This window comes from Anguilla rostrata, chromosome 8, assembly GCF_018555375.3.
Source record: "Anguilla rostrata isolate EN2019 chromosome 8, ASM1855537v3, whole genome shotgun sequence".
Lineage (NCBI taxonomy): Eukaryota > Metazoa > Chordata > Actinopteri > Anguilliformes > Anguillidae > Anguilla > Anguilla rostrata.
In genome coordinates, this window is record NC_057940.1 from 32,163,496 (window position 1) to 32,178,097 (window position 14,602).

Consider the following 14,602-nt stretch of genomic DNA (forward strand, 5'->3'; position numbering starts at 1 on the left):
AATTCCAAGATAACATGCAAGAACCCGGGCTGATCTGCACATATCAATACAAACTGTCTCAAAGCATTCCACAAGACACTTCACAGAAAACACATAAGACGCACACACACTCACACAGACAAGACACACACACACACGAGACATACAAGACATACTCCCCTGGGGTCGAACACTCCCTTTTATCCTATCTTAGCTCCTCCTGTTGTGGAGCTCAAGCTTGGACTGTCTCTCATGCTTACATCATTTTACTTTACTCTTTTCCCACACATCATTGTTTCTGATTTTTCAGGCACCATTATTTCCCAATTCTCGGACACCATTATTTATCAGCCCCTTCCTTCCTTATTTTTTTAAAAAATGATAGTGCTCATCTCCCACTTGAATCTCCCTCCCCCTTCTATCATAAATCACATATTCTGACAACACATTTTCCGGAAAAGGCAGAAGCTTCCGTTAGTTCCACAGATGTGCTTGTATACAGCTTAATTAGCAGGGCAGAAATTATGTGTGTATTACGTGTTTGTTCTAATCGCACCTATTTTAGTATGAAGCGCTTCCCTGCTGCCGGTTGTTAATCTTATGGCTAAGGTCAACCTTGGTCCACCTGCATCCTTCCTCTTTTGCTAGCCGGATGATACGTCAGGGAGGAGACAGTTGGTGCTCATTAATACATTCCTTTCCCATATACACTGGGCCTGTGCTCTCTAACTACATATCTTTCCCCATACAATGGGCTTGTGTTTTTTGAGTACATCTATATTTATTTCCCACAGTAACCTAGGTAGGCTACCTTCTGAAAACATTTCACGAACACGATGGGGATATTGAGAATGGCACCCGGTCAACGCTTCGTGTAGGCTAACTGAGTGAAGCAGGCCGTGGTATTCATAAAATCTTTTAACGTAATGTAGTAGCTAATTACTCAAGCCTATCACATCATTGATTTCAGTGGACTGTTACCACGAACATCATTATTATAACGCCCTTTTAATCGTAGAGGGCAGGCACGTCTTTTCTACTCCTCTAACCATTTTTCTTATTATGCAGAAATCATGCAAGTATGTTCAACTGATGTTCCATCTTTCCCCAACCTACATAAACTACTTGAATGCCCAAAAACCTATATTGGCTGCAGCATGTTTCTATTGATGGGTGGAATGGTGGTGCAGTGGCTAGCACTGTCGCCTCACCACAAGAAGGTTGTGGGTCTAAATCTTGGCTTGGGCCTTTCTGTGTGGAGTTTGCATGTTCTCCCCGTGTTCGCATGGGTTTCCTCCAGGTACTCCGGTTTCCTCCAACAGTCCAAAGACTTGCAGGTAGGCCGATTGGAGACTCTAAATTGCCCATAGGTATGAGTGTGTGAGTTAATGGTGTGTGTACCCTGCGATAGATTGGCGGCCTTTCCAGGGTGTATTCCTGCCTCTCGCCCAAAGCAAGCTGGGATAGGCTCCAGCACCCCCCGCGACCCTGTCCAGGATAAGCGGGTATAGATAATGGATGGATGTTTCTATTGAATGGTCCACTGGTTTTTCATAATAATTCAGAAAACATTCTCTTGGGTTTGTGTTAAGTTTTGTCATAAATGACACACTGAGTCATTTGCACAAAAAAGTGTCCCCATGAATTTCAAAAGATTTTTAATTTAATAGTTCTGTACATAGTTTTCTTTTTTTTTTTTTTATACATACATGGAATGTTATAGCACATATACCTTAATCATCCATTTAAAAGAGTTCATGATTATCTAGTTATGTAGTCAGCCTGTCAAAGCTTGGTACCTCTGTCAGCTCACTGAAGCAGTTTTCATATTATTCAGTCAAGTTCAAACACAAACCTCCAAGTGAAATTGTTCATTAGCCCTTTCCGGTCATACAGTTGGTGACACTGTACATCAAACAATCATAGAGCTGGCATTGTCTTTCCTTTTTCTGACTGAAATTAATTTTAAACAGCTTGAAATCTGTCCTTTTAAGGACTACTTTAAAGGGCATATAGTGGTTCTCTGAAATGCATGAAGTCAGGCAAAGTTTGATTTGTCCTAAAAAGCATTTATGAAACACCCTTGTGAAGGCCTTGTAAATAATTAACTACATCCAAGCACTTTTCCAGAGTTGAATCTTGAAATCTTTAACCATCTATGCTTAAGAGCTTAAGATGTATATGTTGCGTAATGACATTGAGTTCACATTTTGAAGTCAGTTATATATCCAGAACACAATTGAAGATCACAGGTTCAACATTTAAACCAAATTACAGTGTGCATAAGCTAATGCTATGTAGCATAAATTATCTACTTTCCCTCGAGATGGATTTGGACAGACAACGGATGCTATCCAACTGGCTCAGATGATGCAACGACACAAGCAGAAATTAAAACTAAATGCAGGAACTCCTGCATAACTGACCTCAATGAAAGCAGAAAATAAGCATGGCAGAAAATCTGTCCCAGTTTCCTTTCTTGTTTTCACAGTGCTGTGAATGCGGATCAGTCACATATGGCAGGGAGGTCCAGTGGCCCTGCGCCAAGAGTAAAAGTATGGACATAAACTACTCACATAAAAGTTGGCACTTGGCCAGGTTGTCCATCTCTCATTATAATTTGACATTACATTAAATGTGGGCATTGGATAATCCCAAATCTTATGCGGGAGGTGGTTATGCAGGAGTTTACAATGCCTTGGCAAGGATAAACAACAAACTTCTTTTAGCTGGTACAAATGTGCATTTAAAAATGTATATTCAATTTATTGAAGGTGCTTAATTTGATAATTTTTCTTTTGGACCAGCACATCAAGTGTTTGGATCCATCTAGCAGGCCCAGTACTGATTACCGAGTTTGGCCAGTACTGCATTGCACAGATAAAAATTATTTGCTGCATTGTAGCTGAACAGAGTTGGCAATTACATTTTTGAAAATACATTCTGTACAAATTAATGAATGCCTGTACCAATCAACTAACTGATTTGCTAACTGATTTATTGTGAAAATGAAATGGTGGTTTAACCACATTTCAAACCAAAATTTTACCAAAGGTCAACAAAAAAGTGGCATAAATGAATTCACTTTGGCAGAATTTTCCCTCCTTTCAATATGAAACTTGTAAGAGATGAAACTGACAGTGTGCTGTTGCAAAGGTTGTTCAAATTCTGCGGGACATTTCCTTCACTCACAAGTAACCAACACAACATTACTTCACCTTTTTGCTGGATAGAACACATACCTTACCTGACTTCAGTTTTCTAGCTAAGGTAACTGACTTTCCATGTCCAGCATTGCTTGTTGAAACTATCCTTTTATGGGGTGTGGCCACGGGTCTAGGATTAGTACAGCATTCAATACAAGTATTCAAAAGCTTACAATCCCTTAAAACTAATTTCTAGCGTCTGCAAATTGGGTACAACCAGCGGAGAATTTCAGCTAAGTAATATTTTGGAAGAAATTGTACATATTGAAGGATACATTTTCTTTAATTGCTGTTGAAATTCTCAGCTGGATGTACCCAAACCGGGCTGTACCCTATCCAACATAACTGTTCTTGGGAGGAAAAATTCATTTTTCATGGTTCATCACCATATGACTGACAAACCAGTGTCATGTCCCACCTTGCACAATAACAAGACTGATCATAATTATCAATAATTGAATGATAGTACACAAAAATACAGAATTATTTCCCTGTACTTATCCCTGGGAATAAAATCCAGCCATATTCTCACAATCCAAAATAATGTCCCTCTGTTTCACAAAGACTGGATTAGGAGAGAGCACAAGGCTTTGCCACGTGTTCTCAGGACAGCCAGCCCTGAACTTCCGCTGAAGTGAAGGATCCTGAGAAGAGGTCCGTGGTTGCTACCCCTCCGACGGTGCCACGGGAGCTTCTCGTGCCCATGTGATATCCTCAGACAGAACGCTGAGCTTTCACATTCTGTCACCACTAGGGGGCACAGGTCTGCTCCTCAGCCATAACCCAGGATGGCCCTCCCTGTGTGGGTGGGAGTAGGATGTCCCAGTTCCACCAATCAGGGTGAATGTGCTGCTCGTCACATGACCTGGAGGTTGCACAACATTAAATCCTTTATTGGCTCGTGAAGGCACTGATAGATACAGTATGCAAGAGGGCAGACCCTTCCTTGAAGGTATGGGCATCTGACTGGGCATGTTGGGAGTGCCAGTGCATGATGGGGCATGGCCGCAGTAAAAGCAGAAGAAAAAGTGCAGATCTGCCATTCAAAGACAAGGCAGCAGAGGAAGTCCAATCCCTGGACGAGAGGAAGGGGACGAGTGCAGTCAGTGACAGAGCTCAGCGAGAGCCTGGCCCGTCAACAGGAGCATCAGTTATACATTGGGGTCGGAAATGGGGGAGGAGCTCCGATCTGCACTGCGTCGCCTGATTCGCCAGCGCCGCAGCAGAGGAGGGTTGCCATATCATGGCCGCCTGTGCACAGGCGGGGAAGTCACTTGATATTAAAAGGCTGCCATGGTTGCTTCAGTATGCTGAAAATAATGTGTGCAAACGTATGCATAACTATGCAGAGGTGATTCCCTGAAGACTTTGGCAGATGTGGGTGTCCTGGGGTGGGGGTCTGTTCAGTCACAGCATGACGACAGACCCAGAGCAGCAGTGGGAGCAATGGCATTGGAGCAGGGAATGAGAAGCCTACAGAGGACAAAAAGAAAACATGCCAGTGAGCATGGAATATTACATTTAAAAGAATTCCAAAATGAAGTGGAAATATAAAGCATACATTGGTGAGCAGTCGGTGTTACCTGTGCAAAACAAACGGGCTTTTAATCTGAAGGATGCTCTGGGCACGATCTGTTCACCTCAAACCACTCATCTATACAGCTTCAGAGGGAGAGAACCATGTTTAAATACGCTTGAGAAAGTATCCTCTGAGGTTCTTCAATTGCACAAAACGTGCGTGCGCATGCACTCTCACCCTTTGTGATATATGCAGAGGCAGGGTAGGCGTGCGATGGTGTCTCCTTGTACCAATTCCTCCAGGCATATTGCACACTCTCCAGAATCCTTTGCCAGAACGTCCTCTGGAGAGAGAAGAGAAAACCCATGATCTGGTCACATGCTAGTGAAGTGCACTGACACACCGGTGTTTATACACACTGCAAATAGATGTGGGAAATCATATCCACCGTATACAAAAATCATTTACCACACTGCTGCTTTTGGGCTGAGCTTCATAAATTAGTGACAGCAGAGATATTATGGGACCTCATAGTTACTGGTGTTGCCATATGCTGTTAACAAATTGCTGCTCAGAACCAATTAAAACCCATATGTTTAACAGGGACAAGCATTTCAACTAGTTTAAATGGGTTACTGATGCATACTACTGGTTTTCAGTTAAGTGATGCATCCTGTAGGGCGGAATCAGATCCCAAATGCCAGTGTTGACTGTGACCAGCAGCCCTGCAGTCTCTCATACTCCCACACCTGAGGGCAGGCACCCAGCGGTCCCCATCTCATATAAGGGCACAAGAACAATAATTGCAGCTATATGGTGAGCCTGTAAGTATGATTGGTCAAAAACAGTCACTGGTAGCATGGTAACCCCGTCCCTTTAATTTATTAAGCACTGAAGATTTAAAAACTATGCTGCGTTCCAACTTGGAATATCTTTGATTTCCACAATTTAGTTTTTCTAGAAAACAACACAGTAAAAAAAACTAGTTGTAATACAGAAGAATCCTTGTGTTTTAACAATGATACTGAACATCAGGTCTGGTTTTGTGAGGGCTTTCAACTGTCTAGTACCAATAACCACTCAAATTAGTATTTCTATACATATGTGTTCAGAATTGCCCAGTTACTGCAACTGTACGTTCCATAATTTCCCTGGGAGATTTCTGGATCAGTACCAGTAAAGAGCCACAAGGGGGTGGTCTTGGTTCAAAGTAACGTATTGCTGTTTTTATAAATTTACCCTCTGTTTAACCAGGAAGTCTCACTGAGACAAAATCTCTAACAAGAGGAATCTGCCTAAGATAGCGGTGGCATATACATCAGCACAGCAATACATAAAAACACAAATCTGAAAATGATATTTAATCTTTCAAACTACAGTATGCCTTTCTAATTGTGCTTGCAATTCAAGCCAACAAAATGAGCCTCGCACAATAGTCAAATTATTTCAAAGCCACTGTGTATTTTTCTTTGTTCTTCTTGCTATTCTGGGGAAATCACAGGGCTTTGTGGCAATCGCTACTAATCTTAACTCTTCCCAGCCACCGATGGCTTCCATCCTATTTACTCCAAACAGGCACCTGCAGTTTACATTTACGCTGTGAGTTTATCTGCAGCTGTGATCTGGTTCGCTCAGCATGTCTGACAGACTGAGGAAAGTTCCACGTGTCACCAGGATTCCTGTGCGTACTCTAGATGACGGCATCTCCCCAGTTCTGTTCCGTTTATACCCTTGCCTGGACCACCAGGCTGACCTTACTCAAATTACTGACTCGTACCGCCTCTTGGCTGCCGGGTACTGTACTGCCCAGAGCTCTTTCCCCCTTCCCCTACAAGTCAGGACAGAAATGGGCCATTTTCTGGTTTCATTGCTATAAGCTATATCCCCTGTAATACTTAGAAAAAGGGATCTGCACTGGGGAACTGAGATTAAAATTACATGGAAAAGGGGGGTCCAAGGATAGGAATTAAACCCATGACCTTGTGGTATCTCAGAACTGAAACCTTTATCATTCAATGCAGTTTCTTTTGAGTATATGTGCTACCAGGAAGCATGCATATGTATATGAATGAACGTGTGTGAGAGAGAGAGAGAGAGAGACAGAGAGAGCAAGAGAGAGGCCTCTGAGCACTAACTGTCACACCTACAGAGTGGAACACCTACAGAGTGGATATTTTCTGTCCAGTTCTTCATGGAAGGCTAAAAGTGCACAGTGGGCTAACTGGTGGGAAGAGATGTCAGAAAGATGCAGATCCTCTCAGAAGGAAAATACTGTATGCAGGCACGGGTTCACATTCAGCTGATCCGTTCTGAGTCTGAATTCCCCACACCTTTAATAATAACACAAAGTGATGAGATTCTCCTACGCTACTGAGCAGCCAAGATAGCATCTGGCACATTTCCTCCCGTGGCTGCCACGACATCACTGAGATTAATTTACGTGTTCGGAGAGAGAGAGAGGCAAATGAAATATTTTATCTCCTGGCTGGTTTATCGAGAAGCTGCCGTCCCTCGTCATTAGGATTTTGCCGGGACAGCACGCAGGCCTCCGCGGTCGATATCTGATCCAACGTGTTTAGCCACCGACATGAAAAATAACGCAGCATCATGTTTTCGAGCGGCATAAATGTCCCTGCCATTGCTTTTGCTCAACAGGAAGGCCAGCCCCGAAAGCCAATCACACCGAAAGTAATATTGTGGGATATTTCTCGGCTGAAGGTCATCGATTCATCTCTCGGGCTGGCTTTCCTTCGGCTGGACGCGCCAGTCACGGCGCACGGCGAAGGCCAAGCTGCGGTCGGCGGCAGCTTCATCTCGGGTATCGTCTGACGTAGAGAAACCCAGCGCTACTTCTGCATTTTCGGGCGCAGGGGACCCCACGCAGGGCTATTTCTGGGACGCTGTTTGTGAGTTCCTCAAAATGTAGTGAGAAATATCAGTGAAAAGAAACAGAAAGACTGACTCGGGGGCAACAGCGCTACAGTGGAATATTAATAAAGAGAGATCATTTCTCATGGTTGTGCTTTCAGTTTTTGGAAACATAGTCCTGAAAAAAAGACTGACCTGGGGTCAGCAGTTCAACTCTGAGTGGAGATATTAGAAGAAAGACTGACCTGGGGTCAGCAGTCCCAGTGCTCATAGACTGCTGCGTCTGAAACTGAGTTTTACTGTACAGCTCCCGCTCAATGTCACTCAGTGTCATGGCGATGGATTTAGATTTGCTGCACCGCCGTCTCGGTTAGTGGATTAGTGGGCTCTGAATGACATCTGATACCAATTGTGGGGTAATAACGTGCGCTTGTGTATGCGCAACATCCTGAAAGCTATGCAACATTTCTGCTTTGGGTGCAGCCAAAATACTTCCTGAGTTTAACAAGCACCAAGTGCTTTGGACCCCAAAAGAGGAACATTTCACTTGTGCTTATGTTCAGTTCCAGAGTCTACGGGGTTTCAGAATAAGGGAAGCTAGCGCTGTGATGGTCACATAGCACATTAATCTTATAAAACAAAGGGGGGCACAACTGTATGTATAGATAACACATTCCTTCCTATATATACAGCAGTGGCAACTGCTTTCTTTCCAGACATAACGCATACTGACCCTGGTTTTGGGGGTGGGGAGGGAGGGCTGGGAGGTTTGAGGAAGATATACACGACCAGTAAAGAGTAAAAGCTGGATTTAGATTGCTGGTTTCGGAGATGTGCAGTTTATATGCAATTAAAATGGCCCTGTTCCCAAATGTGTTGCAACATGTTAGCTTGTTGGTCTGCTTAATGCCCTTCATCTCTCTATGCCAAGCTTCTCTCTGGTCTTGGCAGAGTGTGTGTGTGTGTGTGTGTGTGTGTGTGAGTGAGAGAGAGGGTGGGGGGGAGAGGAGGACATAGGGAGGGAGAGAGAAAAGCAGACACAGTGAAAGGAGAGTAAGAGAGACAGAGCGATACCAAGCCAGCATTTGCTGATCCAGACATGCTGTTCAGCAATGCTCTTGTTCAGCTCTGGCATTGGCTTTGTTTACAGCCGCAATGCATTGTGGGCCACCAATAAGCTGCACTACATTCACAAGTACACCCTTCTCTGTAACAGCTGGTGCTCATGAAAACCATTCAGCACATAATCTGAAAGCCTGCGAGCAGATCCATCAATGGGCTTTAGACGTGCAGAGAAAGTACAGACAGATCACAAAGCTCCATTTCTTTACACTGAAGGAGAGCTCATCAGTGTAGCAGTTCCTTTACACAGAGGGAGAATTCATTGCTAGACCTGTGTTTCTATTGGCAGAGGGAGAGCTCATTGGCAGTCCTGTGTTTCTATTGGTGGAGAAAGAGCTCAGTGGCAGACCTGCGTTTCTGTAGGCCGAGAGAAAGAGCTGATATGTAGATCTGTGTTTCTTTCGGTGCAGAAAGCTGATTGGCAGAGCCCCCCTCAGCACTAGTCTTACGGTCAACATATACGTACTCCTGTTCTCACTACGCCCACGTCAGTGGTCGGGTGTGCAGAAGTGTTAGTATCACAGGAAATCACCGGTCACATCCCACACAGTCACCTTTAGGTGCAGAATGCAACCATGGCTGATAAATTATGTTTATTATAAATTCTCTCTTATTAGCATACAGAATGCATCAGAGAGATTCAGATTACTGAATTCTTCCAATCATTCAAGGCTAGCAGTACAGTAAGAATATTGAATATTCCAGGGATGTGATTGAAACCAATCAAACACAGTGACTGCATGTTCATTTGAGCATGACTATGGCCTAATGATTCAGACTTTGAGAGGGAGCTGATCTTTCTCGCACAATTACAGCATCCAGGAATAAGGGCCATTAACTTCTATAATCTCATCAATCAGAAGCCATCATGTTCCTCATTAGATTGCCGGTACAGTGCCGGGAGAGGACCTTGTCTTTCTCATATACATGTCCAATTACCTCATGATGTGGATTTGGCTCACACAGCCTCTTTCTGTACCTCTTGCTATCAGTTTAAAAAAAAACATTGTTCTCCCTGCCAATAAATAAACAGCACAGACTCCAGAAATAAAACCTCCACTTGAACATGCTGATTTCCACAGTGAGGCCCCAAGCCAGCTAGACTCCATTGTATGCAAACAAAGGGCTTTCTTTTTCCTTCCACATTTCTTAAAAGGCATCTCGGATCGCTTGTGCTACATAGATGTGTGCTGCCAACAGCCAGCCATGTTAGAACTGGCAAACCCCATATTGTGGCAAAGCCCTTCATGAATGGAGCGGATTCACAATGGTCCAACTCGAGGTGAGCTTCCAGGCCTCCAGATACCCCACTGCATTTCTGCAGCTCTGAGAATTGACAACCATTGCATCAGTTTGTTCCTGCTCTCCATTGGTTTCTGTTGGTCACTGGTAATGGTTTCAATAGAAAAAAGCTGACATGCACAGTTCTGGTATTAACTGATGTGACCTGAAGTGAAACCACTGCCTGACTCTCAAGGTAAGAAGTAACTGAGCATATGTCTGTTTAGAGAATTGAGAGTTTGGGGAGTGGGTTCACAACTTGTAGCTTTGACTGGCATTGGCCACACTGTCAATCACTCTGCTGAAAGCTGAGAAAAACCTGTCACTCACTCTTCTGCAATCTGGGGTGGGCCTGTCACTCATTCTCAAGGACCAACACAGTGATTGCACTCAAAGCAAGCTGCCATTTTGCCCACTTGTATCGCTAAATGCTACAGACAGTAACAAGCACATTTACAGCAGAACTTCAGAGACGTCGGGTGACAGGCCAAGATAGAAGTTGAAATGCTGCGAGGTAACTACACAGCCTAATAAAATAACTGGCAGTTACAGAATATACTGTATAAATAAGAAGTAGCAGGGACCATTTACAAAACTGGCTGTCAGGTGATAAGGCTTTCAGAAAACAGGAAGTGACATTTAAAATGAGACTGAACGTTTTGTTTTTACATTGCTTCTGACAATCAATTAATTCCTGTGAACACTTAACTCTTCCAGCAGAGTCCGTCCCCATATCTCTTTCTAAGCTCCTTGCAGTAGGTAACGGTGAATAACGGGATCCTTACCGTTATACGTGACCCTCGGCTTGGTTAAACACATGACAAGGTGCAAGTCCATTTCGTCCGAGGCCACAAACTTGGAGCACACAGGGCACTTGAAACCTGTGAGGAGGAGAGAAAAGACCACTTCAGAAAAACAGTTTTGAGGTTTCTTGTGCCATCTTGAACCAATGTGTTTCTTATATGACCTTTACTGTAAAACAAAGGTCGTTTGAATTTCACATCCTTGAAAACACATTCAATAATTAATTTGCAATTAAGTTACAAAAAACTTAAAAACTGTAATAAAAAGTACAGTTAAGTAAAGTCTTAAGTTAAGTTTTAAAAAATGCTGTTTTGGAAGGGTGAAACAGATCTGAATTGGACGTATTTGACCATGGCAGATGTGTCAGTCCTCTCTGTGTGGTGCTGTTGGGTGGAGTGTTTCTCCAGCAGCCCACCAGGCTACCGGCTGGTTACACCACAGGCTGCCCTTCCCCACCAGACAGCCAAACCTCTGCTACCCATAACTCATGGAGGCGCAACGACATGGCCTTTGAATGATAAAATCTAATTCCAGTTCTGTCTTCACCAAATCAGATTTGATCAGACTCAGCAGCCGTGTCTCTGGGCGTGAGCTTCTCTGCTCCAGGTACTGCTAATTACGGAAGCCTGGCTGGATCTGAGGCCTGCACTGGGACTCCTCTTCAACACTCGGCCCTGGGCTGCAGTGCACAGTCAGGCCTCAGTGTGAACCCAGCGTCCCATGGGAATGACAGGCCTTATTATGCTCCATTTAATAAGCTTGCAAGGGGTTAGATGCAGTCCCAGCGCTGACAACAGACCACACCTTCCTGTGGGCTGTGCACACATTCAAAGGGAAAGGTCATTTATGAATAAGCGGAAGATGAGCTAAGCTTACAATCGCAAATATAGGTAGGACAGTACAGAGTATCCAGAATAAAAAAATCCAGGCATGCATTTTGCAAGGTCCCAAATGCGGGTCCATTTTCCACAAACTTTCTTACAACTTCAAAGATGATGAGTTTGATTCCCAGCTGGCGCTCTGTTGTTGCACATTTGAAAAAGGTGCTTAACCTGAACTGCTAGGTAATTAACCTGTGTATGCTAAATTCAGAAATGTAAATCTCAGTAACAGGAGCAACTGTTAACTATGGATTCAACTTTTTAAGTGAGAAAGACTCATGTAGTAAATATCAATAATAAAGAGAGAACAGGCCTTTCTTACTTTTTCACCTTTTCTTAAATGTCATGAGCTGCATGGACATGTTCTGGCTTATATGCTTTACTAAGGAGTCCAGTTAAGCCTTAAACTTGTCCATGAAACTCACACACACTCTCACAAGCACTATGACACACAGATACAAACACAAACACACACACACACACACTCTCTCTCTCTCTCTCTGAAGCACTCTCTGAAACACAGATACAAACACACCCCCCCACACTCGAGCACTCTCTCACACACAGAGACAAACACAGAGACTCACTCACACTCACACACACACTAAATGTACTCGACAGCTGCTCTGTACACTGCGGGTGCCCTCTGACTCTTCAGGTTCACCACTCGCAGATTTAGGCAGTCCTGTTCTTGGTTACCTGAACCTGCTGAACAAAGCCCTTAAACTGCTGTACATAAAGAACAGGGAAATTCAACCCTGACTCCTGGCAGCACACCTCCATTACAGCACTTAACGACTTGCACTTTGCATTCATCACATTGTCACACAGCATTCAATGCCTCATATTTACTGTAACCTAATAGCACCATAGATCAGCCAGACGAGGGCCAAACGCTAACAGAAAACCGACACTATTCTGATTCAGGGTTCATTGCTGGTCCAGACCTGTCAATGCGGATCAATGGGTAGCTGGCTGACAGATGTAAGATCCATTCAGCAAAAAGATCAGCACAGAATGGTCCCAAGAAACAGTGGTTCATTACCTTTCTTATCTCCCCGAACAGGTCTTCACAGTGCTGCTGTCAGTTAAATTAGCCTATTTCTCTCTGAGAGACACAATACTGAAATGGACCCTGAAGAAAATTTTTGTTAGTAAGTAGAGCAGAATAGTAATGCATGTTGATTACAGTAAATTTCACTCATGTAATTAGTATGACAGTTCAGCCTTTTCTTACATCGAAACCCAATCAATATTCTCACAGTAGTTCTCACAAACTTTGGTCTCAAATGGACTTTGTTAACAAATAGACATATTCCTCTGTGAAGTTTACACTGTGCATTTCAGCTACAATGGTTGACGAGAGGTGAAATGGCACCTTTGTTGTCTGAAAGCATGTTTGGTCACACAGCGAAGGCAGCTCACGTATTGATGAGGCCTTTTCCACATTTACGATTAATCCTGAACGGGGCCGGCTCTGCGGAGCGGACCCGTCAGCGGGGCAGTTCCCGGTGGACGTCACGTTCTCGCAGCGCTGCAGCGACGCTTCAGCAGCCGCGCTGCCTCTCAGTAACATTCTGATAGCAGCGCGGGAGACGACGTGTTTGGGCGGGGAACCACAACCCCCCTGCTTTCTGGGTACGTGTCCTCAGCTCAGCGTTAGCGGCCTTGGAGCGGAGTGCTGACAGGGTAATGCGGGGCCGGGGCCCCCGAGCCAAAGCCAGAGCCACTGACAGACTAATGCAGGGGAGCGCGTGCAGACCACATCTAGGGCTCAGTCAGCGTTCTCCATCATTCTCCATCTCTCCTCGCTTCTGGATTTCCTTCCCTGTGCTCACGCAAATGGAGCTCAAATGATTGGACCTTCCACCATTACAGGTTGTTGGCATGCACACGTATATCAACAAATTACAAACACTAAAGCTGTAAAGCAATTCATCTGAAAAGCCTGGAACTTCAACCGCTGCAGGTGAAGGTGTTCAATAAATGACAAAGAATATAAAGCAATAAAACGAAGAATCGGAAAGGTGAGGCACCTTCAGGGTTGGGCCCAGTCTGTACCGTAAAAGCTCATATAATATATGTGCCTGCAATGAGCAAATTCTGTACAGAGAGACAGGTTAAAAAAGAGAATAATGCAGGTTTTCGCTGTTTGATTTGACATTGTAGTCTTTGTTTGGTTTTTCCATTGCTCTTGTGTGCCCAGCTGAAATCATTTCCTGGTTCAGCACAAGCTTTGCTCCCATCTGAAAAACATTGGCCGAAGCCAATCGAGAGGGACAGGGGACAAAATAAAGACAGGCTGTTTGCACAGTTTGTGACCGCCAGCTAAAGAGGATGAAAGGGGCTAAGCTGGGCAGCATAGCTAAGAGCACCACACATGCACGCACGTATACATGCACACGCCCAGACACCTGGGTGCATTCATAAGCACACACACACACGCACACACACGTGCAAACCCATGCATAGACAAGAGGGCGACTCCGGCAGCACCTGCACACAGAAGTGTTTCTGTTCTAGTTATTGTGTGATGTACTATTGTGTTGTTTTTATACAATAACTAGCCACGGTGCAAACAAGACACAGCTGGTACAACAGGTACTAATGGCCCCAGGTTGGTCACTGCTAGGCCTGTGCTGATTAACGGAAAAGTCATGGTAATAATTTTTCACATGGAAAAAAGCTAACGGAACTGTTCATTTACACCAAAACAGGTAAGTTTTAAAGTGATTTCATACAGAATTAACCTCCCATTAGATAGAGCCTTCTGACTACAGTGTAAAAGTGAGTTCATTAATAAAAGTCAAATATCTTTTACTCCTGACACAACCGAAAATTCAGAAAATGCACAGTACAGTACAGACGACACATTTATGCACGCAGTGGGAGTTGTTCTAGATAAAAAACACATGACGGCATCAGTTGGTGGACCGCACTGC

General features: G+C 44.1%; 1 protein-coding gene across 1 annotated transcript in view; it reads right to left on the bottom strand.

Annotated features, from left to right (window-relative positions):
* Nucleotides 1–1,620: 1,620 nt before the first annotated feature.
* LOC135261431 (E3 ubiquitin-protein ligase znrf2-like) overlaps nucleotides 1,621–14,602 on the bottom strand; it is a 32,102-nt gene continuing 19,120 nt past the window's right edge. Inside the window, exons 2-5 of the mRNA XM_064347727.1 lie at nucleotides 10,761–10,856; nucleotides 4,942–5,047; nucleotides 4,769–4,847; nucleotides 1,621–4,658 (exon numbers count right to left, since the gene is read on the bottom strand). Of these exons, the coding sequence (XP_064203797.1) occupies nucleotides 4,790–4,847; nucleotides 4,942–5,047; nucleotides 10,761–10,856 (260 nt within the window). The 3' untranslated portion in view covers nucleotides 1,621–4,658; nucleotides 4,769–4,789. The remainder of the gene's footprint in view (nucleotides 4,659–4,768; nucleotides 4,848–4,941; nucleotides 5,048–10,760; nucleotides 10,857–14,602) is intronic.